The sequence below is a fragment of the Microplitis mediator genome, chromosome 5, assembly GCF_029852145.1.
Source record: "Microplitis mediator isolate UGA2020A chromosome 5, iyMicMedi2.1, whole genome shotgun sequence".
Taxonomy (NCBI): domain Eukaryota; kingdom Metazoa; phylum Arthropoda; class Insecta; order Hymenoptera; family Braconidae; genus Microplitis; species Microplitis mediator.
The window spans coordinates 11,046,580-11,073,901 of NC_079973.1; the positions used below are offsets into that span (position 1 = coordinate 11,046,580).

At 30.6% G+C, this 27,322-nt stretch overlaps 2 protein-coding genes and 1 long non-coding RNA gene across 5 annotated transcripts in view; 2 read left to right on the forward strand and 1 right to left on the reverse strand.

The window, feature by feature from the left end:
* LOC130667638 (homeotic protein antennapedia-like) overlaps positions 1 to 27,322 on the forward strand; it is a 193,115-nt gene that overhangs the window by 90,143 nt on the left and 75,650 nt on the right. The gene's annotated exons all lie outside the window — the stretch shown is intronic.
* On the forward strand, positions 3,105 to 5,570 carry LOC130667639 (uncharacterized). The gene is made up of 5 exons (XM_057469371.1): positions 3,105 to 3,358; positions 3,750 to 3,979; positions 4,517 to 4,622; positions 4,738 to 4,848; positions 5,234 to 5,570. Exons 2-5 carry the CDS (start codon positions 3,850 to 3,852, stop codon positions 5,505 to 5,507), a joined length of 621 nt encoding a protein of 206 aa, XP_057325354.1. The 5' UTR covers positions 3,105 to 3,358; positions 3,750 to 3,849; the 3' UTR covers positions 5,508 to 5,570.
* LOC130667640 (uncharacterized) lies at positions 15,369 to 16,742 on the reverse strand. Its single transcript, XR_008989867.1, has 2 exons — positions 16,104 to 16,742; positions 15,369 to 15,689 (listed from the first exon to the last, which is right to left on the reverse strand). It is a non-coding gene; the product is annotated as an uncharacterized LOC130667640 (long non-coding RNA).

Here is a 27,322-nt window from a genome sequence, read left to right on the forward strand (position 1 = left end):
GTAAGAGGGGGTTGAACTTTTAAATAAATGCTAATACGATTGAGTAACTGGCGCCTTCGAAAAAAAAAAAAGGAATTTATAATGAATGATTGCATGCCTGATCTGAAGCCGTATGTTTACGATTGCTTACATTCAATGTCAGCTTATCAGTATTCTATCATGATCGAATATTATAATGAGATAAATTTCTATGCGGAAAAATAAAAGCGAAAAAATTTGGCACATATTGAACGTTATTTCATGACTGACATAATAATAGATCTCGGCAACTACAAAATCTTCTTAATGTAAGACCACCCAATACTTATAGCTGGTGGCGAAACTTTCATTATTTTTATAACGTTGCATTGTAGTTTTGTTACTTTGGCCATGCCTTCGCGATACGAACGTCAACTTGATTGGTATTACAGTGGTATATCGATGGCAGTGATTGATAAGCAGAGCCACGCGCCCTACAAACATGAACACACGTGGAAGAGAGGCGACGGGACCGCCCGCGGTGATAGCACGTATTAACTCAAGAGTTCTTGCTGGTATGTAATACGTGTGATGTTTCAATAACATCGATATATATTACGATACGTTTTATATCAGAGAATTTTTATAATCAATTAATTATCAACGTAATATCCCATATTAGTAGTTTTTATACATTTATGTGCTGCGATATTGTAAATGATTCACGTTTTCTTCCCACAAAAAAAGTATCGGAAGATAGTTTTTTTTTAAATTACTGAAATAAATATGGTGCTATAAATTCTTACCTACGAATACGTTTTACATTACATACTCGGAAGCAGTTCTGTAAAAATTACAGAAAAGTCTGCGAAATTTACAGAAGTTTTTATCTAAATTGATTTGTGGAATATTTGCAGAAAACATCATTGCACACTTTGAGCGCGAAGCGATGAGGGCGCTTTGTGATCGAAATAATTTTTTCGACTCATTCAATCACATTGAATTATCTCTACTCTCTTTTGATTACACTGAAGCAAGTCAAATTGTATACTAATACAAAGACAGATACAGAATAATTTCAACCCGGTATTAAGTCGATTGATTATTGCGTTATATGATCAAATATAAATTATTTTAATCTAAGAGACGCGAGTTGTCAATTGTCGTGCATGGAATTTTTTTTTGTTTATTTAATATATCTCCAAATCTATCTAACCGATTGATGTAAAATTTACAGGAAAGTTGTCGGCTAGCAAGCTTTTTTGATTGCCACCAAAACCATCCAAATCGGATTATTAGTTAAAAAGTTATAAAAAGTTTACAAACATACATACACGCATACGCGCGCGCATGCATACACAGAAAAAAATAATTTCTGGGCGCAAGAAATTTAATTTCGCCTAAGAAAGTCTATTTTGCAACGAGAAAAGTTGTTCTCCCCCCAAGAAAATTCCAGTTTCCAATTCGAACTGCAAAAAACTTCTTAGGGCGAGTGAAAATTTTTTGCGCTAGGAAACCCTTTTTTTCTGTGTACATATACTCGGACATCATTCTGAAAATAGACAGAATAGCTTTCTAGGACCGCGAAACACCGACATCTGATGAAAACTCGATTTTCGCAAATCGGGGTGAAAACAATAACTTCCTGAATTTTTCAAAAATCTTTGAAGTAAGAAATCTATGAACATCCATTGAAATTTTCAAAATATCGTGTATTAATGTTATGAAAGTCGTTTTCTCACGACTTGTAAGTTTTATCAGTATTGAGTAATTTTTTACTAATGACAAAAATATAATTATAAACAGATTAAATTTATCAATGTGATTAAGATGTTTGACATAGATTATTACTGTCATTACTACGATATTGATAACTCTCATACGCCGTATAATGACGTCAATCACGGCTAATACGTCTTTCGTGATACGCGTTATAGGACTTCTGCTGTTCAGTTTATTCAGATCCGTTTTCTGGTCTATAATAAATTTCTAACGAAATTACTATTTTTTATTATTAAGAAATTAATAATGGTTCATTTTTATTTATCCGGTGTTCCAATATGGGCGCTAATAGTTATTATTAAATTAAACGTGTCACTAGTGACATCAGAATTAGTTTCGATTCAAAAAGGCGATCCGCCTGGATGGAGGCAGTATGGCGAAAGAGGTAAGTAAACAATACATCTATTGCTTATTTCATAGTTCAACTCTTCAGAGGTTAAATTGGAAGCCTCTACTCTCAAGATTTTATTCGTAAAATTTTCTTAATAGTATTATTGTAACAAACTCAAGTGTACGTTTCATTTTTTTAGCCAATTTCGATAGATTTAATAGCATATATGCAGTTACTGTTGATGAAGAACTGTTACGTGGTGACGAATACTGTTCCGGTAAATGCGATGGACTTCAATCATGGCGTCAATCTATCATTCCAAGGTATCTAAGTTATCCAAATTCTTGTAAAGGAATAATTCATGGCTGCTGGTTTCAAAAAGTAAGTTGATCTTTACTATGACAATATATTAGAGTAAGTAAATAATAAATTATATTATGAAATCATCCACAAATTAATCAGGAATCCGAAAGACGGAAAGCGGCTGAAAACTATATATACGAGGTGCTTAGGAAGTATTCAGGAAATTTTCCTAGTACACGGAAAAAAAATAACTAGGTGGTCCAACATGAAGGAGTCTAGGTTGGTCACCATGAAAAAATCATGTTGAGTCAACATGAATTTTCATATTGTAGTAACATTACATGATTGTTCCATGTTTTTGCAAAAGAGCTATCTATTCCATGTTACGGTAACATGACATTCATTTTGCAAAAACATGGAACAATCATGGTGACCCACCTAGTCTGGTTCATGTTGCACCACCTAATTATTCTTTCCCGTGTAGAAATGAAATCGAGTTTTTGTCTAGTAACTGGCTAGTTTGATCCAATGAAATATGGCGGCTTAAAAAAAACTGTCACGTTCAAATTTTGCATCCATTTGTTAATATGTACAATAATTATGTATCATAAAATTCATTACATATTAAAGTACACACATCTTGAATTATTAGCGAAAAAAATAAACACACACAGAACATTTGTGTGACTAATGTTTGCGCCTGAATTGTAGATGGCGGGATTTTTAGTTTTGGCTCGATATCGCTGGCTAGTTACTGGTTTGAAATTGAGTTAAAACTTAATTATTTCTATTAGGGCATGCCGCCTATATACTCGAGAACCATCGTGAACAGACAAGAGCGTTAAGAGAAGCAAAGAAAACTCGGGATCATACTGGTAATGATTGCACATGTGTGTGCGAACGTACGCATAATGCTGAGGTTGATCATCGTGGTGAATTAGTTGATTCCATTTGTTATGATCCAGTTTCAGTGGATGATGGATAGTGAGTTTTATTTTATCGCAAACTGCTTACTTCTCTTTTTGCCTTCATTGTGCGGCTGACACGAACTCTAGTAATCGATAAAATTCCCATTTTACCGATCACTAGATCTTCATCCCACGCCTAACACTCAAAGGCCTTCGAGCCCGACGCGTGGCTAAGCGGTCACCCAACCAAGTAGCAATCATACTCGTTGCTGCTTAACTTTGGTGATCACCTGAGCACGCGGGTGTCGAATAACTGCCTCTGCCGCTGTAGAGAATTTTATTGTTTAATGTGGAGTGGTGTATAGGATTAAATTTAACACCGATACTTTTAACACCAAGATAGCGATGACTGACACCGTGTTCTTGAGGGTGTAGAATATATTTTACAAATAAGTATTATTTTTCAGTGTTGCAACTGGCGTGCGATTTAAAAGACATCGCAACATAATTTACCTTGAACTTCAACAAGGTTTACTAGCAGGAGGACAAATTGATCCTAACACTTTAATGTGGAAAATTTCTGAGAATTGTAATTCAGCAAAGAAGGTTGTTCAAGAGTGGAGAAGTAATAACACTCACGTTGGTCTAGAAATCATGTTAGTAGATATGACATTACCAGAGAATACAGTCGTAACAGGTAATTTATTTGTGATAGTTTTAGTAACAAATATTAGAGGTGGGTAGTTCCGGAAACATTCCGGATTGAACCTGGAACGTTTCCGGAGTGAAAAAGATCTAGTTCCTGGAATCATATCCGTGGAACTATCTAATGTTTTTAATTCTCATGAAGGTTCAGTTTTTAGAACGTAGACAAAATATTCTAGTATACACAACATTATACTATGCGACCTATGTGTTTAAGACGCATTCACGGCGAACTATATCATTTTATACTAAATAGAGAATGAACTATGATTGGTATTCAACTCAAAGTTCCATAAGAAATCACTAATCAAAAATTATTCTGCTGCTTTACTGCTTGTTGGTAATGACGGCAGTGGCGGACAAAAAAAAACTAGTGAGTATACTAAAGTGAATTTTGAGGAACGATCGGATACGTATCCGACAAAAGACGTAGTTCATTGAACTATACAGGCCCGGAACTACTCACCTCTAACAAATATTGTTTGTAAAAGCAGTTTTTAATAATTAGTTTTCTTACATTATTATGCAGGTGTTACATTTGGTAAATCATTGCGCGGACGTTATCTTAATGATGATTACGAGCTCGATGATAATGTAGATGAAATTGTTAAGGATATTCAATGTCCTAATAATAGGTAATTATATATTATTTTTCGAATATTACATGGTAAGAAATGCATGGCATTCACCACCATGCTGGTATAATTTCAAAACAGATACTAAAATAGTATGTAAAATATTCCAACACAGTAATGTAACGAGTCCCAAAAACTGGGGGACGTGGGCTAAAATGTATGGAGCTGTATCTGATATACTCCTCGGACCTAAAAGAGACCGGGACATGAGGGCCGCCTTAAGCCGGTAATTATTTTTTATGGCTTTTAATCTATATGTCAACCGAATTTGGCCCTTTCAAAATATTCCGAAAAATATTTCTTACCGTGCACTGTGATAAATTATCAGTAAATTTTACTATGGGCGCATAGTAACACCGGACTATAAGAAAACTGGAACAAAATTTCCAAGTGTCCCATAGTAAACGTATGCGCATAGGCCACAATCGTGTAGACTGCGCATACGTTTACTATGGGACACTTTCAAATTTTGTACCAGTTTTCTTATAGTCTGGTGTAACTATGCACCCATAGTAAAATTTATTGGGAATTTTTCACAGTGTGTAGACTGCTTCAGTAATTGAGATGTTAAAAATTTATGTTTTACTAACTAGTTTATTGATTCGTTTCAGTGTCCCTGACTTAGTGAAAAATTGTGGAAGTTCTTTGTTACCTACGTCTTTGATAGGAACGAATACCGAACTCAGTAAATCATGCGAAAATAAAATCAGATTTTGTGCATCTGATGAGGGTACTACTGGTTTTTTTCAACATACTGTTCCGTATATCGATTTACAAGAAATCGTTACCGATCAAAACGCACCTGAACCTCTTCGCGGAATTGGTTGGTATTATCGCGGTCATCCTGGCTATGGAGGATACTTGGCTCTTAAGATTTTTAAATAATTGTAATTTTCGGCAAAAAAAAAATATGTCTCCACTTAAAAACAGTAAAATAAATAAATTTGAATCGACTGAAAAGAAAAGAATTTTTTTTTTACTATCCTAAATTTATTTTATTGGTATTAAATAATTATTATAGTTATTACTTAAAAGCAAATTTTAATGCTTCATTAACACAGAAACATTCGAATTCATCCAAACTATCATGATTTCATCCGTAAAAATAATCTTAGTAGTAAAAAACTAATAAATGTTATCAAAAAAATTTATCGGTACGTTAAGTGCGAAAAAAATGTTATTTATCTTCTTTTTTAACTTCCCGCTAAAAAAATTGAAAATTTTCAAAAAAAAAAAAAAGGGAAGTTATTAATTTCGGTCCGATTTTCGAAAACCGAATTTCTGACAGATCTTGACGTTTCGACGTTCTAGGGAGTTATACTGACTAATTTCAAGATGATGTCCAAGTGTATGTATGTGTGTATGTACGTACGTATGTATGTATGTAAATATTCTGTAACTTTTGAACAGACGAACCGATTTTGATCTCCAAGGTAGCATTTAGCGCGGCTTGTTAAGTCCTACAAGCTGTAATGAATTAAGTTTGATCGGTAGAGTGCGTTTGGAGATATTCCAAAAATAAAATATTCAAAAACATCTTTGTTGGATACTATCAAAATTGGTTCATTCTTTCAAGAGAAACCGTCGTCGAAAGAATTAAAAAAAGAAAATTTTTTTTAGTTTTTTTGAAATTTCTCAAAAACGACTAGATAAATCAATTCCTAAATTTGATCAGCTCTAGAACTCAATAAAACGCGTCGATTGCTACCTCAATCATCTCAATCGGTCAATTCGTTCGAGAGATATGGTAAAAATAGAGATCGTTGGAGAGAAAATGGTAAAAAAAATTTTTTTTTTCGAAAAGATCTGCTTAAGCATCAGTTCTGCTTGATTAGTGATTATTTTTGTGACATTGGTATTATTTATTTTCAATTGGGCATAAAGAAATTAAGTTGACAAAGTTCATGATTCGCATAGTTTAAAAAAAAATTGCACCTATAGCTTTTTTATTTCTCTCCATACGCATGTTTTTATTTTTTTTTCGCAATTTATTTGTTAAAAAAAAATCGAAAATTATTGACTGTCTGCTAAATTTAGGATCATGTTTACTATCACAAAATAGTTCAATGTTAAATAATAATTGTTGACACTTTTGATAACCTAAAAATCATTCATGGTACAAAAATAAAATGTAAAAGTTAACATTTTTTTTGTGTTGTCATTAACATTTATGAAGTCTTGAAGTTACTTCACAGTAAAAATAAAAATTTACTGTAAAATTAACACACCAAATATGTTAAAAATAATCTTGACCATCACAAAAAAATTCTTGGAAAATTTTTACTTTTAATATATGCGTGTGTTACTTTTTCTAACACTTACAACATGTTCAAATAACATATAATTAAGTGTAAAACGTTCGTATTATACACGCTATGTGTTGATTTTGACGAATTCTTTTACTGTGCCCTCATATTACTCGAATTTTATGTTAAAATTTTAACACAAATTTTGTCTGTGTTGAAATATAACACAAACGTTGTGTGGACCGTTTCTTACTACACACAGATTGTGTTAATTTTAACACAATATTTTTTTCTGTGTATCTGTAAATATTACAAATTAAATAATCAAATTTTTTTACAGATATTTTTTTGCAATTTATTTTGTCTTTGAGATAAGAATATTTATTTTGTATTTTAAAAATAATTGTCACGTGAAAAAAAATCTATAACTTGAGCTTTATTCCAAACGAAAATAGTTTGCCGCCAATTAGGGGCGTAGCCCTCTGTGGATTTACCCTGAAACTTTATCTCAACTAGAGTTCATGGCCACGACGGCAGATGGCAGAGGCCGTAATATTTTTCACGTTGACGCGCTTTCCGGCAGCATGAGAGGGTGGCAATGGTGCTAGTGCTGCTGTCTTGCGCTAGTTCACTATAACTTCCCTTTGAATGGTTTCCCTCCCAAGCAATGTGGGATACTGAGTATATGCGTCTTTCTCGCACCATGAGATACCGCCGAGCGACACCGAAATTTATGAGGTACTATCGACGTGCGGGATCTCGACGATTATTCGACTTAAATGTAATCGGACTTGATAAAAAATTGAATTGATCGTCCGGTAATAGAGTAAATATAGGCTCGATAAACAACCGATTAAGATTTATAGATCCACTTATAAGCTGGTTCACTTTTTTACACACTGGCATCTTGTTTAAAGTCGAATTACCTGCTCAATCTTTTCAAACAACGAGTTATGATGTGATCATGTGATCCACTTTTGCACACGATAATAATTTATTAGCTGAATATTATCAGATATTTTGAAAATTCGATAAAGGCTCAGGCTATATAATTTCAATAAGTTAATTATAAATAATAATAACGTTTACGAAATATCATTATATATTTATTATTATTATCCGAAAATAAATATGAAATAGCTTTAAGCATGTGAAAGTTCTGGGATATCGTTATTTTTTTCATAGTTGTGTGAAAAAAATATTTTTTCATCCTAAATGTCGGTTTTCATCATCGAGACAAATGATGTAGGCATAGAATTCATGTAATGAAATTTACATTAAAAATATATATCGGTAATCTGGTACATCCCGGGTCGAAAAATTTGATCTCACTTTAGTCGAAGTGGACTATTTGATCTGTTTTTGATCCTTTATAAAAATTTTAAGCTGTTTTTGATCTGTTGTTTTAAAAAACGATTGCGTTACGGGCAGACAAAACTAGATTAATTCTTGAACTTTAAAAAATTTTAGTTCTGAAAATTTGCAAGGACTAAACTAGATTAAATCATGGACTTGTAATATTTTTATTTATGGGTAATATTTATAAAAAATATATTAAGTTACAGAATTGATTATGTTTTGTTTACTATTTATTTAGTGTCTTTTGTTTAAAAATGTCGACAGTTAATGAAAGTTTGACAGCTTTATAATTTAGTTCTCTTGACTGAATATTTATAGTATTGAATAAAAGTAATAAAATAACTGTTAAAATGTCAAGAAATTTTCCTTATTTACTGGATAAAATCGATAACATTTTGGCATTAGAAACCATCAAAATTCTTGTGACATCTTATTACGGAAGCGCATTAGCATATTTCAAATATCAAGAAAATTAAAATAAATTTATAAATCGATACTACTATTATTTATATTTATATTTGTAAAATGTCTTGTTTTTGATCTAAAAGCGATTAATAACAAACTAAAAATTATAGTAAATAAAGTCTGTTTTTGTCCATAAAAACAATTGAACACAGACTATGAATCATAATAAAAAAGTCCGTTTTTAGTCTAAACGCGATTTAAAACAGACTAAATATCATATGAAAATAAGTCTGATATTGGCCTGGATGAGGAATAGTCCGGGCAAAAACATATATAAATTCTTATATAAAACTTAAATTCAAGAAAAAATATTTGAATGTATCATTTCAGAACAGATCTAATATTTTGACCCGGGTAATCTAAAAGCGATTAAGGTAGCAGTTTGGTAACTCTCGGGGTTTTTCATGCCTATTTTTGGGAACCTTTTTTTTGAGAGAGAACAAATGAAAAGTTTTGATTTTTGAGTACGTTTTTAATTACATCTTAAGGCAACAAAAAAAAATTATTTTGAAGAAATTAAATATTGTTTTATTATTATTATTGTCACTTGAAATTGGCGCCTCAAAAAAAAACACGTGGATGGCCCGGGTGATTTTGACTCTTGAGGACATCGGAAATAAAAAATTCTTCACTACTCTTAATCTCTATAGATATGCCATTTTTTGGAACTACAATTGTAAAATTTTATCGAAAACTAACAAAATGGCGGACTTTAAAAAAAAAAGTCATTTTCCACGGATTTTTTATTCTAGTTTTCTAATTTTTATCACTAAATTAATCTAATAAAAATCAATACAAGTTTGATTTATTCTCTACTTGTGTTCTTGTCTTAACGATGAAAATCTGGCGGGATAAATTCGAGATAAAAGTCAAATTTGTGTCAAAATATTAATTTTATATACAAATTCAGATTTGAATTCATAATGAATGGATTTTTTTTTTTTTTTACATGGGTATGGGGAAACAAAGGAGCCAACTGAATCTTATTTGAATTACAACAAACGATGTATAAATTTATTTACTCAATGTGGTTTATAACCCAACCGACTTGTTTCTTCGTTTTGTTTTCACACTTGATGTCAAAAGCTTTATTTTTTTTTATTATTTTCAGGTTTTTTTATTTTGTTTCATAGAGATTCGCAAATGTTTTATTTTAATTTATGTACTGAATTGTTTTGTTAGTGAAGATAAAAGTTTCATTTTATCAAATGCATAAATTTTTTCGACTGAATTAAAATTTTATTCGTCGTTTGCTTGAAGTTTACATTTTCGTTTCTTATCTTTTAAACGAAGAACATCTGAGTAGCTTTGTCTTAGTAGTTAAACTTCAAGGGGATTTTAATTAAATCCGCCCATCCAATGTTTTGCCTGATTGGGTGAGCTAATCCCGCGTGCGTCACTTCAAAATTTAGAGTCTATCTTTTTTAAAGTAACAATTACCTCTCAGTGAATATTAATTTTTCAAATATTTTTGACTGACTTAATATTAAAACTTGAATGGTAAACGAAAAAAATTTTTATGAGTTAATTTTTACATAGAAAAAATGGATTTCTTGATACAAGAAAACTTTTATTTGCCCCAAGCAATTTTGGGAATTATAAATTGAAAATAAAAATTTTCTCGGGGCAAAAAAAATTTTTCTTGAAGCCAGAAATATTTTCTTGATGCAAGATAACATTTTGTTAATGCAAGAAAATATTTTCTTGATACAAGAAAAAGTTGTCCTGGTACAATAAAAACATCGTGTTAATGGAAGAAAAATTTTTTTGATGCAAGAGAAACTTGTCTTGATGCAAGAAAACATTTTTTTGATATACAAGAAAACATTTTCTTGATATATAAGAAAAAATTGCCTTGAGACAAGAAAAAGTTGTCTCAGTGTAAGAAAACATTTTCTTGATGCAAGAAAAGATTGTCTTGATGTAAGAAAAAACTTGTATAGATGTAAGAAAACATTTTCTTGATACGAGAATATTGTCTTGGTGTAAGAAAAAAATTATCTTGAGGTAAGAAAACATTTTTTTGATGCAAGAAAATATTTTCTTGGTTCAAGAAAAAATTGTCTTGATGTAAGAAAAAAAATTGTCTTGAGATAAGAAAAAATTTTTTGAGGCAAGAAATAAATTCTTGCGCTAAGAAATTTTTTCTAGTGCTAAGAAAATTTTTTGTTTACAAATTCATCGTACAAAATTTTTCTTGCTTTATAAAATCCGTTTTCTCTACGAAAATTTTTTGTTTTTATGGGAAGTTCGCGACCGACTATAAAATGAATGTGAAAAAAGAAAATTTAATTTTCATAAATATGTAGATTGTTGAAAATGAAAATAAATTACGAGAATATCAAAGCTTTTATTGCGACATGTATGTTATTTGAGAGTTGCTGTAGGCGTTAGGTACAAAAATTGTATTTCGAGGTCGAGAAGCAGAACGGGCAAGAAACGCGTCACTGGATGACATCTAAATCTCGTATTTCGTTTCACGCTGACAACCCACCTTTTTTTACTGGCTACATCTGAAGTCCGATACGACCCCTACTGTATTTCACGAACTTTCAACATGGAAAGGGGAGGATCGTTATTCAGAAACATTTTCTTTTTCGGATGATTCTTAGACTATTCAGCCTCGTCTAAGGATCACCATTTCGATAAATGTAAATTTATACTTTTATTAAACAGTTAACTGTTTTTCCATTTCCGTTTCCTTTGATTGTTGTCTTCTCCGTCGTTTTAATATCAAATCCGAAATTTTTTAGTGGGCTCACTTTGCCCCTGATTTTCGATTTTTCAATTTCAATGTACGCAGCATAGTGAAGTGAAAATAAGTATCAAGGGTCTAAAATGAAGTAAACGCGTAAAAAAAATCGATGATATTGTAATTATTTTCTTTAAGTGGCCCACTTTACCCCTCTTTCCCCTAATAATGAAATTTTTTTCACAAGTTTTATTCATTCGTACAAAAACTATGTTAATTCGTTGACGGCTATTCAAATTTTTTTATTCTAATGGTAAAAAGAAGAGCAAACTTATACATGTATATATTTGCTGATAATATATGTTACTTAAATGTGTATTTCTGGCAACTTACTTTTCGGGAAGTATAACATTATTTGGAGATTATACCTAACAGTGGTAAAAATTTAGTGCTCTTGACTGACGTAACGGCTACATAGAATGAACAAGGACTCGCTGCAGAACAAAAGTAACATAAAACGGATGAGGGAAAAAAAGCTAAAGCTTTTATTTTTATGGAAGAGAAAGTTGTAGCTATATGCCCTTAAGAGCCACGGCCGTGAGCTGACCTCACGTCCCTATTTTTGTTACGCGTTGAGAAAAACCGGCGAACAATACCATCGAGTTTCACTTTTTCCTTGACTATGCCGCACACGGATTCGGTAAAAATCCCAGGGTTACTCGGGCTCTTAAAAAAGAAACGTAGCTCGTAAAAATTAACAAGTTTAAAATTTCTCTTTCATCGTTCTACAGATGAAGTGCTAAAATGATGGTATGTTTTGACGTATTATCGCAAACAGGGTCAGCATTTTTTTTTATCAATTTAAATATTTAAGTCTTGGGGATTAAAGAAGTTTTTTCTATTAACTTTGTGCCCATGGAAAAAAGTGATGAATATTTTTTTAGATAGAAGTAATTTTGTAGAAAAATATTTAACAGAGACTCTGGATTTTCTTCCGGTTCACGGGAATATTTGGAAGAGAATCAAGAGAAGGTTAAAAGGCTGATAATTGGTAGTGGGGGTCCGCCTGCACACATGTGTGAATGTTACGTGTATTTGTGTAAAAATAAAGGATCTCAAAGTAACATAGTGTCATATTCTAAAATCTAGTATTTATTATTTTATCAATCTTATCAATAGAGAGGGGGAGGAGTGAAAGGGGTAATTAAAGAAATATTAAATTTTCGGGGACTCCAAATACGTTAGATCTTTTTTTTTTCATGACATTCTTCAAAGTGAATAGAAAAAATTTTCAGCTGCCGTTAAAAAAAATAATTTTATATTTTTTGGGCAAAATGGGTACCCCCTAAAAATGGTGAAAAAAAATTTCCTGGAAGTTAAATAAATTTTATTTAATTAAATTTTCTTATAAGCAATTCACATAAAGAAAAATTGTATTTCGCATAATTATTAAATGCAAAGGAAGAAAAAAAATTTTTAATAGTTTTTATCATAAAACAAAAGCCATTTTTCGACTGACACTTTCGATTTTTAAAAAAGTTTAACTACCGACTTTAAATTGTTAATTTTTTATTTGTTAATCACTATTTATTATTAACTTCAAAGTAAAAGATTTAAGTCAGATTGAATTCCAAAAAAGATATTTTTAAAAAAGCAATAGATTAAAAGTTAATTAAATTTCAAAATTATGAAAATTGTAAATATTTTCCAGTTGATTATTGAAATACATCTGAAGTAATTTGACGCTGCGAGTTCTTTTATTGTAAATTGATAAGAAAAAAAATTAAATTAATTTCATTCTATTTTTTTACAAAAACAAAATTTTTCGAAAACAGTGAAAAAAAATTCAAAATAACACTTAATTATATTTACAAAAGTGATTTTGGATTTCCATGTAAAAAAATTCGAGAATTCCGACGGTGAGTCGGCAGAATTCCTAAGAAATTCATATTAGTGTCAAAATAGGACTTCCGGATGAATTCCAGATAAAAAATAGACATGCGATTTTATCGTAATGGATGGTGAGAATTTCAGTCAAAAAAAGTAATATCAGCTGAACGTACATAATTGCAGAAAGATGCAGTTAAGAAAAATAATGTAAGATTTCCCAGATAAAAAAAAAAGGGTTTATCACGTAACGAATTTCTTGTAAGATCTTAGTGACATCTGGCGGAAAGTTACATGAGTAGCCGATAGGGAATTTTCGATTCAGTGTCTTGCTGGTAATAATTTCAAAAAAATTTTGGGAGTACCCCCTCCCCCTTTCTCCTAAATAAAGATTTAATTATATCAAATTTTTTTTGAAATTTTTAGACCCGTCATAAAATAAGTACCCCCCCCCCCCTCCCCTAAATTACAGTATTAAAAAAAATCTATATATTAAAGCGATGATGAGGTGCAATTTGTAAAAAAAAAATTGACATCAATCCCATTTATTTTTTTCTTGTTTGGTATCACAATTCAAAGATTGAATATTTTTTTATACCGAGTATAGTTTCCAGCCTAACATAGTTAGGATCTTGTATCCTCGTGTTCTTGAACTATTGATGTTTATTTCTCGGAGCAGCGTTGGTATAGAGGATCGATTGGGTTCAGCTGGCCAGCTCGATTCTCGAATGAATTATCGCTCATCGGCTGTATTGCCCTTTCATTTCCAGTTATACGCGGAGCAGTCAAGCGCTCTCGTATACGTATGGCTCGTATAGTACTGCCATCACCGACGTTTTCTCATCCCCCACCTCCATCCCTCTTCTCCGTTCACCGCCGCGTTTGAGCTCTCCACGCCCGAGGGACGATCAGACAGCAGCTGCATCACTCCCGCGGCGTTTGAACTAACTCTCACGTTTCTCCATCTCCGTTTCATGGACTACATCATATCCTGTAGAGAATTGAATCGTTGGTAAACCAAAAGACCAACTTCGTAATTGTTTTGATTCACTATTTTTTTATAAAAAAAATTAATTCGTACTTTTGTGAGCTAAAAATTTTTTAATTTAAAATTATGAGTTCATATTTTTTTGACGGTATATATAAATTTAAATTGTGGAATTTTTGTTTCAACTCGACGTATGTATAAATAGTTCACAATGAGCCGCTATACTATTCGTAGAATTTCAGAACAAGAAACACTAAATTTTTTTTTTATTCGCGACGTTTCGTCTCATTGCTCAAAAATTCTTCAGACTGTAGTAGAAGTGATATTTTGTAAGTCAATGGAAAAATTTTGGGTACCAACAAATCTCGTTAGCAACGAATTCACAGAAGATCTAAAAATTGTTCAAAATTTGTTACCGTGTTTATAGAAAATTATTGTCGTCAGGACTCAGAGCTTGTGACAAATAATTAAAGTGTACATAGTTGGTAATAATGTAAAAATATTTTGGATGAAGAAAAATAGTTCTATGGAAGATTTTTTTTCTACTTAAAATTCACAATTACATTACTTATAAAATATTTTCGATCATCATTTTAGTAAAAACAACGATCACCTAAAAACTGTTTTTCAAAATTTTTCAAAACCTATAAGTGTCTTTTGAATCATTAATAACCCTTCTAATTACTTTAGGCTACACGGAAAAAAAATTCACGGATTTTTTACGATTTAACTATCGTAATTTTCATTATATAGTATTGTAACGCTGGACTATAAGTTTTCAATAATAATTTTTACAATAGACTATCGTAATTTTTATTTTATAATTTATACTACTACCAGAAAGAAAAAATCAGATACTATAGAGTAAATTATACAAGTTGTGTTAACATAAATTCTAATACAACTATCGTAAAATGAATGAGTCGGTAATGTAGAATTTCTTTAAATATAAAATAATAATTAGAAGTCAATGGAGTAAAATATATTTTCTTAAAAAAGTAGAACTTATAATTAATAAAAAAGAAAAATTTATCATTTGGAATTTTTTTTTTTTTTTTAACAGTTAAATTGAGAAGGAAAATACAATCTCGAAATAAAAATAAAACATGTTGAAGTAGTAATAATAAAACATTTATTTAATATTTTTTCAAACATATTTTTTTGGTATATATAAAATTTATGAATAAATAACTCATTTATTTGTATTCAAAATACGCACATGTAGAAAATTAAAAAAACCATAGGTGCAATTTTTTCGAATACTTTTTTTCTATAATTTATCATTTTTAAAAAAATCCAAAAATTATTAGGCGTCTGCTAACTTCAGTATCATAAAGAAATGTTGAATGTCCATAATTTGAGGTTATTGAAATGTTTTACCTCTCGCAAAGCCGGGTAAAATTATTCATTGTCGACAAATGAAGATTATCCTGTAACAAAATTAGGAGAATTGAATTTATTAGAAAAAATAAATTTTCATTCATTTAGAATCATTTATCCTATGACCACAAAATACTACTAAATTGTTTATAAAAATAAACTTCTTGTCCAGATAAATGATTTTAAAACGAACGATATACATGATACTGAAGTTAGCAGATATCTAATAATTTTTGGATTTTTTTTTAGACGATAAATAATTAAAAAAAAAATATTTAAAAAAATTGCACCCATAGTTTTTTAAATTTTCTACATGTGTATTTTTTTAGTTTTTTTTTTTTTGTAATTTCTTTGGTGAAAAAAAAAATCCGAAAATTACTAATTATCTGCCAACTTCAGGATCATACGATATACCCACAGAATATTAAGTTTAATAAAAATTGAATAATAATAATTATACTTACACCACCAAATTATTATATTCCACAATCTATGTAGGTTTGTAATGACGAAAGTACAGTTTTTATTTTAAATTTCTTATTTACAATTGTCCGAAAAACGTCATGAATAATAACCTCTATTTCTGCACTACACTGTGGATAAAGATGAACTGATTTATAAATATATATAGTTGAACCACAAATAATACAGACAAAGTAGATGTCATCATTTGTATTTATATATATATATATACACTCATACAAGCATCACATCATGGTTTGTGACAACACTTGTCTTTCATACGTAAACGCTTCAGATGGCATATACTATACCATTTCAGAAAATTTACAATCCAACTATCGTAATTTTTGTAGCTTGTATTGTAAAAACATAGAGGCAGCACTGTAAATTAAAAGGAAGAATAAAAGAATAAATAGTATAATTAAATCTTATTTTTTATTCTTTTACTATTTACGATAGTAACATTGTAATATTTCTTATTGAATTGATTACAATAAACTCTTAATGAAATTACGATAGTGAATAGTAAAAAATCTTTTAAAAACTGTAAATTTTCGTATCATATATTTGAATGTTACAGATAATAAAAGTATAGTCCAGGATTACGATAGTAATATTGGAATTTTTCGTCGAATTTTTTTTCCGTGTACTGATTCTTTGTGTTTATCTTTTGCAAAGATATATTTTTGGTAAAAAAAAATTTTCTACGTATTTATTTGTACTAAAAAAAAATATAAGTTTGTTAAAACGCAAGATTTTAAGAAAAAAATGAGTTTTTAATTTTTTTTGAATCATTTCATTACTTCAAAAAATTCGAAAAAATTCCTGAGTATAGAGGAGTATAAAAGACATTTTCTGACGAATTTTGGTGAGTGAAATATTTCAAAAAGGCCAAAAAAAAAAGATTATAATTTTCTTTTTTCTGTTAAAAATCGGTTTCCCGTTTGAGAATCATGATCATGTGATTTTTTCATGTTTTGGACTCGTAAGAATTAGGGATAAAATCATCATTGAATAATTCCGAATTTTACTATAAAAATAAAAATAATTTCGAAAAAACAGGTTTTTTTGAAATTCTCGAATACCGTTTGAGTTAAAGAGCTAAAAATTGAGGTGAATTGTTTTCATTAGAAACCAAATCGACCCCCTCAGTATGAGTCAAAAAAGCCATGGGACAGAATTTCCATATTAATTCGGCTATGCCCTTTTGAACTCATGTAGTGTAATGGTTACTGTATTTTTCGAATCTTCTGAAAATCAGATATCTTGCGTCTCGAGAAATTATTGATAATATATTAAGGTGTAGTAAGATTATATAATACAATCACTTGTTCAAACAAAATGCCTCGTAATAGATCTGATTGAATGATTAATTACTTCTCAAGTTAGATATCAAATAAATAAAAATTTGACATTCAAGTGCTGTCTCATCAAGTGAAACGTGCCCCCTTAAAATTAATTGACGAAAAAAGATGAAATATGTGATGCTTTTTTTTTCGAACATCTGATTGGCTGAAGGCTCAAAACAGCATAAAAATATTATAGACAATTTACATGACAATAGACATTGAAATAAATATATATGGAAAGTGACATACGCGCGCTTGCGCACATACTATTAAATCTAGTTCTTTTTATAAAAGAGTAGAATATTTCAAAATTTGAAAAAATTAAAGTGTTTGTAATTATTTTCAAATTTATTTGTTGTGCATAAGATAAGGGTTTTTTTGGCGCAATAAATTTTTTGAATTATGAATTGAAGACTTGAATTTTCTGAGGACATTTTTTTTTATAAATTCATACTGCAAGAGATTTTTTTCGGGGTGAGTAAAAATTTCTTACACCAAAAAATCCTTTTTTCTGTGTACATTCAAAATTCTAAAATAGGTATTCAAAAAAAAAAAAAAAATGTTACTAATTAACAGCTGAATTGATTCAAGAGTTTTATTTGAAATAAAACATTCAAAAAGTTTTTTGAATAAGTGAGATTTTATTTGTCGCAGGTACGAGATTTAAACGTTTACATAAAAAAGAAAACACCGAAATTGAGTTACGAGAAGTGATTTATAGAAATTTTTTTTTTTTATTTTCGTTATTAATAATTATAAATTTTTAGGCTCATCACACATCTGCTATCTACTAGACCCAGTGACATAAAACAAGTTCTTTGATTTGTAGAATAATCATTTTCTATAGAAAAAATTTCAATGGGAAAAATACGCGTTTAGTTTTGAATTTCAAATATATATTCTGTAGAATACTAATAAATGTTTACAAATCTATACGGAAATCGAAGTATTTAAGATAAAAAAAAAAAAAAAACTTCGAATTTTAAACCGAAATGTCTTTCCCTTCTCCCTAAGCAATTGCGAATATATTGCTAGACCATCAGTGAAGTAGAGAGTGATTCACAGTATCTTTCCGCTACTATAGATTTAACTCGGCTATTCACCACCCTCAAACCATGGCTCAGCGTTGAAGCGAAGCAAGGAATTTCTAATATTCCTTCCAGAGTCTTGACGGCTCGTCGCAATTTTCCTCTCAGGAACTTTCCTCGTGCTTCGTATACGTGATCGTCTCCCCGGGGAAACGAAGTTGGCAGGAATGAAAAAGATTGGCAGAAAAAGTTTGAGCGAGGGTAAAGACGCACCCTCTGTATTGTAACCTTTGTCCTAATACTTCCGCTACACCCAACAAAAAACGACGCCATACCAATCGTTTCCGTCAGTCGCCATTAGTAAATTGCATTTCCCCTTCTTTTCGTCTTTTCTACGTCATGCCTTTTCACCCCAAATAAGCTTACAGACTTGTGACAGCTTTCGGCCTCTTTCACTCGTTTATATTTTTTCTTATATTCTAGCTTTCGAATTATAAGACAGTAAATGTTTAAATATCTTAGGCTACGCTCGTAAATTTACACTTAATGTAGTTGTGGTGACTTTAAAGTTATCAGTGACAATATTCTATCGCGTCATAACATTAGAGAATTTCGCAATCACTCAATTCTGGAGGTCAGTGATGAACCTCTTTGCCAATGAGCTCTTGAAAATCGAGTAATTTAAAGTGTGAAAAAGAAAACAAGTTGTCAAACTTAAGTCCTTATATTTTTAGTGAATTTGATCGGTAGTCGCTGAAAATGACCAGGTCAAAAAAATAATTTAAATTTGATTTTTCTGACTTCTCTTTGAGTCCTCTCTTAAATTTGAAACAGTGAAAAGTGTATCACTAATTCAAATAGTGGTACACTTTTCACCTGCAATTAGTGACTATTTACTCTCTCTTAAAATGAATCAGTGAAAAAACCTACAAATCAGTGAATATTCACTCCGAATCAGTCCCAAGTATATCACTGATTCAATTAGTGATATACTCGGGACTATTTGTGCAGTAAATATTCACTGATTGGAGTACTTTTCACTGATTCATTTTAAGAGAGCTGCCAAATAGTGATTGTCACGTGATTTTCACTAGTTCGTTTTTAGAGAGTCAACTAAGCCAAGCTTGACTGTTTTGGCTTCAATGGATACTTAGTAAGTCCAGTTAACCAAAAGCAAGTCAAAAATGGATGACAATTTTGATTTGATTTTCGCAAACTTGACTTAGTATCAATTTATGTCAAAAAAAATCAAATTTGACTTAGATGATTTACAGTTAAGTCAAAAAATTCAAATTTAAGGTATTTTTTTGACCCGGGTTCTAACCAGTCAAAGAATCATCACTTCAATTTATGCTTCAACAGAATTTTTGAATCACTAATTTATCACAAACGAGTCAACCAATTAGAAGTCACCCGGGTCAAAAAAGAACTTAAATTTGTTTCTTTAGACTCAAATTTGATTCATTTAATTCTAAATCAACGAATTTGACTTTTTTGACTCAATACACTTCAGCAGGCCAAATTATCCAAAAGCAATTAAAAATTAAACGAGTTCTTTATTCATTTTTGACTTGTTTTTGGATAACTTGACCTACTTAGTATTCATTTGAGTAAAAAAAGTGCAATTTGAATCTTTAGCTTAGTTGACTTACATTTAAATGAAATTCAAGTTTTTTTTTTTGATCCGGGTGATTTCCAATTGATTGACTTATTTGAGATATATTAGTATCCAACAATTCTTTTAAAAACTGGTTAGAACCGGGATCAAAAAATAACTTAAACTTGATTTTTTAGACTTAAATTGAAGTCAGCTGAGCCAAAACCTACTCAAATTTGAATGTTTTGATCAAGTTATCCAAAATATAGTCAAAATCAAATCTTTCTTTCAATTTTTGACTTGCTTTTGGCAAACTTGATCTACTCAGTATCCATTTAAGTCAAAAAAATCAAACTTGACTTGGTTTTGGCTCAGATGACTTCAATTTGAGCCAAAAAATTTAAATTCGCTATTTATTTACCCGAGAAATGACTCCTGGAATTTGACAACATGGTCATCTTTTGAAAAAGTGGCTTTTTTTTATACTTTTTAAAATTTTGACGGTGAAAAGATCACCATTTACTCATATTTTATAAAAATTTCCAAAAACTTTCCTTTTGATTATACGGAGCAAACTATGGCATAAAATTTTCATAAAGACATATTTTATAACCTGATTGGAATGAATTGAAAAACGGTGACAATAAGAGTCCTCTGACGCAAAAAAAGTAATCGAAAGTATTAAATTGGAATTCTGCGAATCAACGACTCATCTGCACTCACAAGAGGGTTGCTACGGTGGATGATATGCGTATATATCAGTGGTGAATTTATCACAAAAGAGAGGAAGAAAATGAAAGGCAACGAGAAAGACAAGGAATGAATGGGAGCAGCAAACCTCCGTGTGGAATACGACCCGAGGAATATTTACTGCCATCTTCTCTCCCACTTACCCGCAGATTCACTGTCGGAGTTGTAAACACCTCTTAACTGTATAGAGATTGTATCTGGTCGGTCCCGTCCGCGTCCTTTAACCGTTTCTACGAATATGTAATGAATGAGTGAAGAATAATTAATTATTTCACACTTATTTTTTCTTACATTATTTCTTTTATTAATAAATCTTTCTATAAAATAACTAAAAATAATTTAAAAAATATATTTAATTTTGTTTCCGTATGATTTTATTTACATAAATTGTATCTTTCTACTAAAAATACATGTTTCAATATACTTAACCGTAATTTTTATGTCATAAGTTTTAATTTATGTCTTTCAATAGCTATAATTTATTTTATGTATAACCATCATAGTCAATTCTGGGTTACACCTGATCAATCAAATGAGGTTTACTTATACTAATGTCACACTTTTATTGAATTCACTCATCGGCCTTGTCACTTAAGCTGCTGAACGTATTATCAATATTATCATGACACTGTCTGGATACGTTAACAGTTACGTTGTATTTAAATACGTATTGTTTGAAATTAAAAACCTCCATAGATAAAAACTACACAGAAAAAAAAAGATTACTTGAGTGAGGAATTTACGCTCTTTTTAAATTTTTTCTTGGATCAAGTTTACATTTTGTATTTATTTTAGATAACTATACAGAATAAAAGAATTTCTTGGCGCAAGGAAAATTTCGCATTATGAAATGAAAATGAGAAATTCTTATCTCAAGAAATTTTTTTTCTTGATTCAAGAAAATTTTTTCTTTACTCAAGACAACATTTTCTTGCCTCAAGAAAGTTTTTCCACGTTTCAATAAATTTTTGCTTGACTCAAGACAACTTTTTTTCATGCTTCAAGAAAATTTTTTTCTTATTTCAAGAAAATTTTTTTCTTGACTCAAGAAAATTTTGGTTTTCAATTCATGATCCTAAAAATTTCTTAGGGCAAGTAAAAATTTTCTTGGGTCGAGTTTTAATTTTTTGCGTCAATTCTTATCTCAAAAAATTTTTTTCTTGATTTGAGAAAATTTTTTCTTCACTCAAGACAACATTTTCATGCCTCAAGAAAGTTTTTCCATGTTTCAATAAATTTTTTGCTTGACTCAAGACAAATTTTTCTTGCATCAATAAAATTTTTTTCTCACTTCAAAAAATTTTTGTTTTCAATTCATGATACTAAAATTTCTTAGGGCAAGTAAAAATTTTCTTGGGTCAAGATTCAATTTTTTGCGTCAAGAAATTCTTGTTTCTGTGTTGAACCAAGAAATTTATGTTCTTCTTAACTTTTTTCATCGATCAAGCTTACACTGTATTCGATGTAAACAACCTCTTTAAAAAAATTTCTTGATGCAAGAAAAATTTTGCATTGTAAAATAACAACAAAAATTTTCTTAGGACTAGAAAAAATTTCTTCTCAAGAAATTTTTTTCTTGTTTCATGAATTTTTTTCTTGTTTCAAAAAAATTTTTTCTTGCATCAAGAAAATTTTTGCTTTCAATTCATAATACAACAAATTTCTTATGGCGAGTAAAAATTTTTTTGAGTCTAGTTTAAATTTCTTGCGCCAAAAAATCCTTTTTTTCTGTGTATAAAATTTGGATTTAGAAACTAATTTCATCATTGAATGGATAACTGTCTCATTATAAGACTGAATTTTTTCAGCTTTAAAAATTTCTGTTTTTGTTCAGAAACATTTCAGACTTATCTCAAGTATTTTTTTCTTATCTTAAAATAATTTAATTTTTCTTAAGAAATATTGCTTTAAGCTAAATAATTTTTTTTCTGTGTACAATTTACCAAACAATAATCTATTATAGGGGAGACTTGGACATGACTAAGTGAGAAATTATTTTTGTCATTATTGAATACTGGATCCAAATTAATCTCGTCTATTTCGGCAAACTTTCGAAAAAATTGTAATTGTCTCAGTGTCACACATGACCCCGCTTACTTCCGGTTACTCCTAAATCTCTAAAGAACTCAGAATTACATCATAACTCTAGACAAATAATTGCACACTTCAAACGCGAAGCCGTAAAATAGAATTTTGCATTTTTAGAATTTTTATTTTTTTTACCAAATGAAGGGGTGGGATATTGTACCCCTGTCCGTCTAAATTCATAAATTTTCTATGTATAAGCGAACTTCATAATTAATTTCCCTTCAATCCATTAATTAAAAAAATTATTGTAATTTAGTTACAAAATCCCTGCACATATTTTAGTAAAAAAAATTGATTGCATGACGTAATTATATATAAAACTAGATAAATATAAAAATGTATAGAGAAGATTATATGTATAAAGTATTAAGATTATGGTGAACGTTAACGCTTTAGCCAAAAAGATTTTATAGCGCCATCGCAAAAGGAAGACACGGAGATGTACGAGATGTAGAACGAGCGAAGAGATAAATAGAAGGAGACGGCGCAACCCACTAAATCAATACTCTGCCATCGCTCCAACTCGGGTTCATCCCCTCACCCCCAAACTCACCCTTCGCGTTTTCTCACTGTCTCTGTCTATCTCTCTTCCCTTCTTCGCGTCGCTCACTTCGCACACCACCCGAAGACCCTCCTTTCAACCCACTTCCCCGCGGCGTGACAAGCCACCCTTTGCTTTACCCCCGTCACGCTCTCAAGCGAAACTTGCCCGGCTTCGCAGCCACCTCTGTCTCTTCCGCCGTCTCCGCCACTTCTCCGATCCTGGCGTAACTCCCGTGCGGCTATTCTCGCAGAGAGTCTGCCACTACAGCTGGATTTCTGCTGTACGTCTACATGGTTAGGCCAGGGTCGAAGTTACTGGACTTGTGGCCACGATATATAAGCTACCATATAATTCGTCTGCATTCACGTCTTTCTTATTCACGCGATTAATGACATTTTCATATTTCCATGAGCTCTAATTTCCAGACCATTTTACCCATAATCAATTTGAATAAAAATCTTATGTGGAATTAAAAAAAATCTTGTAATTTTGCTGTCATAATTTTCAAAAAAAAAAATTAGGGCTGTCATTATGTATATGTATATATATTTAAGCAGTAATGAATGGTAAAGTGGTGAAAATGGGTTTACAGTATCAAGTGATTCATAAATTGAAAATAATAGAATTCGAATGTGAGTCCCTGCACGATACGACTGAGTGAATTCAAACGAGATTCAGCCAGTGGTGCTCATTGAGAGCGATAAGATTAATAGTCGATTGGTGGGATAAAAAAAAAATTTTTGGCAACCGATGATTAGAATTTTGACGCTGAGAAAAAAAAGTAAAAGAAGTTTTTTTTGAATAATTATGATGAAGTTTGAATTAATTATTTATTAAGTTCGCGGAAAAATTATTGTTTGAAATGCTATGGTGTCATAGTAAAGCCGGACCATGTTGGCCACATGCAGAAACTCAAATGAAGACACGGAAAAATTACTGGTCGCACCCATGTTAAAAAAATTCGTTCCAAAAAGATTCTAAAAAAGTTCCGCATGTGGAACTTCTAAAAATGAGACAGATTAGAACTTCGAATAGAACTTTTTTGGAACGTTAGTAATTTTGATGGTAAAAAAAAAGTTTTTAGGAGCGAATTTAGAGTCAAAAAAGGACGTTCTTGGAACTTTTTTGGAATTTTTTAGGGTCGTTTTTTTTTGTTCTATAAAAAATTCAAAAAGTAGTGATTTTTTAACTATTTTGGCATGTTCACTAGAATGTCTTTAGTCTACAGAAGATGCGAAAGTAGTGATTTTAGAATGTTTTGGAACACCTTTTTTAGTCCACAAAAAAGTCAAAATCGGTTATTCTGAAATTTTTTTGGAATGTCCATAAAAAATCTAAAAAAGTTCCAAGAACGTCCTTTTTTGACACTAAATTTGCTCATAAAAACTTTTTTTTTACGATCAAAATTACTGACGTTCAAAAAAAGTTCCAATCGAAGTTCTAATTTATCTCATGTTTAGAAGTTCTACATGCGGAACTATTCTGGAATCTTTTTGGAACGAAATTTTTTTATATGGTCAGTAAAATTTACAGCGATAATGACACGAATTCCTGCAAACATTTGAAATTTTAGTATAGTCATAATAATTTTTTATGTTTATCTTAATTTCTGTCAGGTGGCCAAAATGGTCTAGCTTTACTATGACCCCATACACTCAGAAAATTAAGTAATTGTGTTTATGCTAAATTTTTACTTCCAATCATCTAGAATGATTGGAACGTTTTTCAATGCAAAAATAGTTAGTCTTATAATTTTTTTTAATAGAATTAATAATTATTGGATGATAACTTCTGCAATAAATTTCGTAAAAGTTACTATCAGGGTGGTAACAATTACCATCAGGATGACAACAGTTACTATCGAGAATGGTAATTAATATTATTGATTGTCATGAAAAAATTGATCGGAAATTCAATACGTTTCAAGTACTGCTGCAAAATTGTAAATTTTCGAATAAAAATATGATGACGAACATACTTAGGTTTTATTTAGAAAATTTTTACAAGAAAATGACAATTTTTTAAAAGTTAAAATACAAGAATTAAAATTATTTATATTATAAACTCTTGATTGGTGTACTAGCCCTATTTTAATTTTACTTTCAAATTGTAAACAAATATTTTCTATTTGAATCCAAAATTTAGTAATGTACATTTTATTGTTTAAAATTTTGAAATAAGTTACTGTACAGTCGTCTAGATCAGCGTAAAATAAAAATTTCCAAGCGAGAGAACTTCTGTCAATATCTTTGAATGATTGAGTATGCGATTCAAAATAACAATCATCCAAGTACTGAGTAATAAATAAAATTTGGTCATTATTAACATTTAGTATTTTTTGAACCTTGTAACTATTATAATTTCTGATGGTAACTGTTACCATCTGGATTGTAAATATAACTATTTAGAATAATAATAATAATTAACTCTAGTTAACATACAGGATTGTAACAATTACTATAAATGTGGTGAATATTACAATCTAGATGATTAATACAATCATCTAGATAATATTCACTACTATCGGATTGATGGTAAAAATTTTACCATAACTAGATAGCAATTCTTATTATTTAATTTTCTGAGTAGAGTTAAAATTTCTATGATGGTGAAGAGAATAAGATCCAGTAAATAAAGATCTCGAAGCACTCGGCAACGAATTAGGTCAGCTTTTGCGCCGCATATGCTTGATATGCAAGGGTCACTACTTATACTTGCAGACATCGGAGTTGTATCTGCGATCGTGAGATACAGTGTCGGCTATCAAAGGAGAAGGAATTATGGGCTGTCACTACATAACTGTAGGAAGTTGGTAGGGAGGATGGTGACGAAAAAAGAGATAAAGAAAACCCCGAGACGGGCAGAGGCAACTGAAATCAGAAAGTGTATTCTTTTCGTTGCCATCTCTCTCTTACTTTCTGATCCCTATGAGCATATAATAGGTGCCGGCTGGACAGACGCTTTCACGAGCATACATACATTTAATATATGGCTTTTATTATGCGCCTTCAAAACTACTCGGCTACTGCCCGCCACGACATTGCTGTGTTTTTGTAACCGATGTTGTCATATCACAAATATCAATATCTATATATATGTTATATAAATTCAAGTATTTACTTATGTACTGCTATCATTTTATTTGTATTACTCTGGAATAGAGTAAATTTTTCAAAGCATGAAATTAAATGTAAAATAAGTAACAAAGTTCTTGAGCAATAATAAGTTTTTAAAAATATGTTTGCCTGAATAAAATAAAAGTTGAAATATAAAAATAAAATAACGAGTTTTAAAGAAGTTTAATTACACGGGTTGGCAACTTTCATCTTTGTTTCACGGCCGATATATAGTTGATGTCCATTTTCTTGACATAAAATACTATTTATACTGTTGTTCTTTTTTGTCGTTCGCGATTCTTTCGTTCCTTGGAAAATATAAACATCCGGTTATGTAAGAATTTTTTTTTTAAGTCTTCATATTGAAAAAGTTTGGAAAAATGAAAAAAAAAAGATTTACGATAACAGAAAATTCGGATAGAGAGAAATATTGCAGTTCGTAATGCAACGTCGGTTCGGCGAAACTACACGGAGAAAATTTACCACAAATGTACAGTCCTATAATTTAATAAGACTCGAATCAACTAGCGCCGAGGGGATATTTACTATTTACAGAGCTCTGTAGAATGTAAAGTCTTAAAAGTTGCTGTAGGCATATGGCTTAGTGTTAAATCAAAAAGGGAATATTTTCTAGCTTGTCTGATTTACAAAATTTTGGAAACTGGTGAACCTAAATTCCTGCGGCTTTTATTCACAAATGAAGACCTTGATATCAGGAAATCGAACAGGCTTGCAGCAAAAAATAATAA

Bases quoted from the DNA above. Each gene is read 5' to 3' on its own strand.
- LOC130667639 (XM_057469371.1), top strand. From the start codon at position 3,850: ATGTGGAAAATTTCTGAGAATTGTAATTCAGCAAAGAAGGTTGTTCAA. The intron at 3,980-4,516 runs GTAATTTATTTG...ATTATTATGCAG, and splicing joins AGAGAATACAGTCGTAACAG to GTGTTACATTTGGTAAATCA. The intron at 4,623-4,737 runs GTAATTATATAT...ATTCCAACACAG, and splicing joins ATTCAATGTCCTAATAATAG to TAATGTAACGAGTCCCAAAA.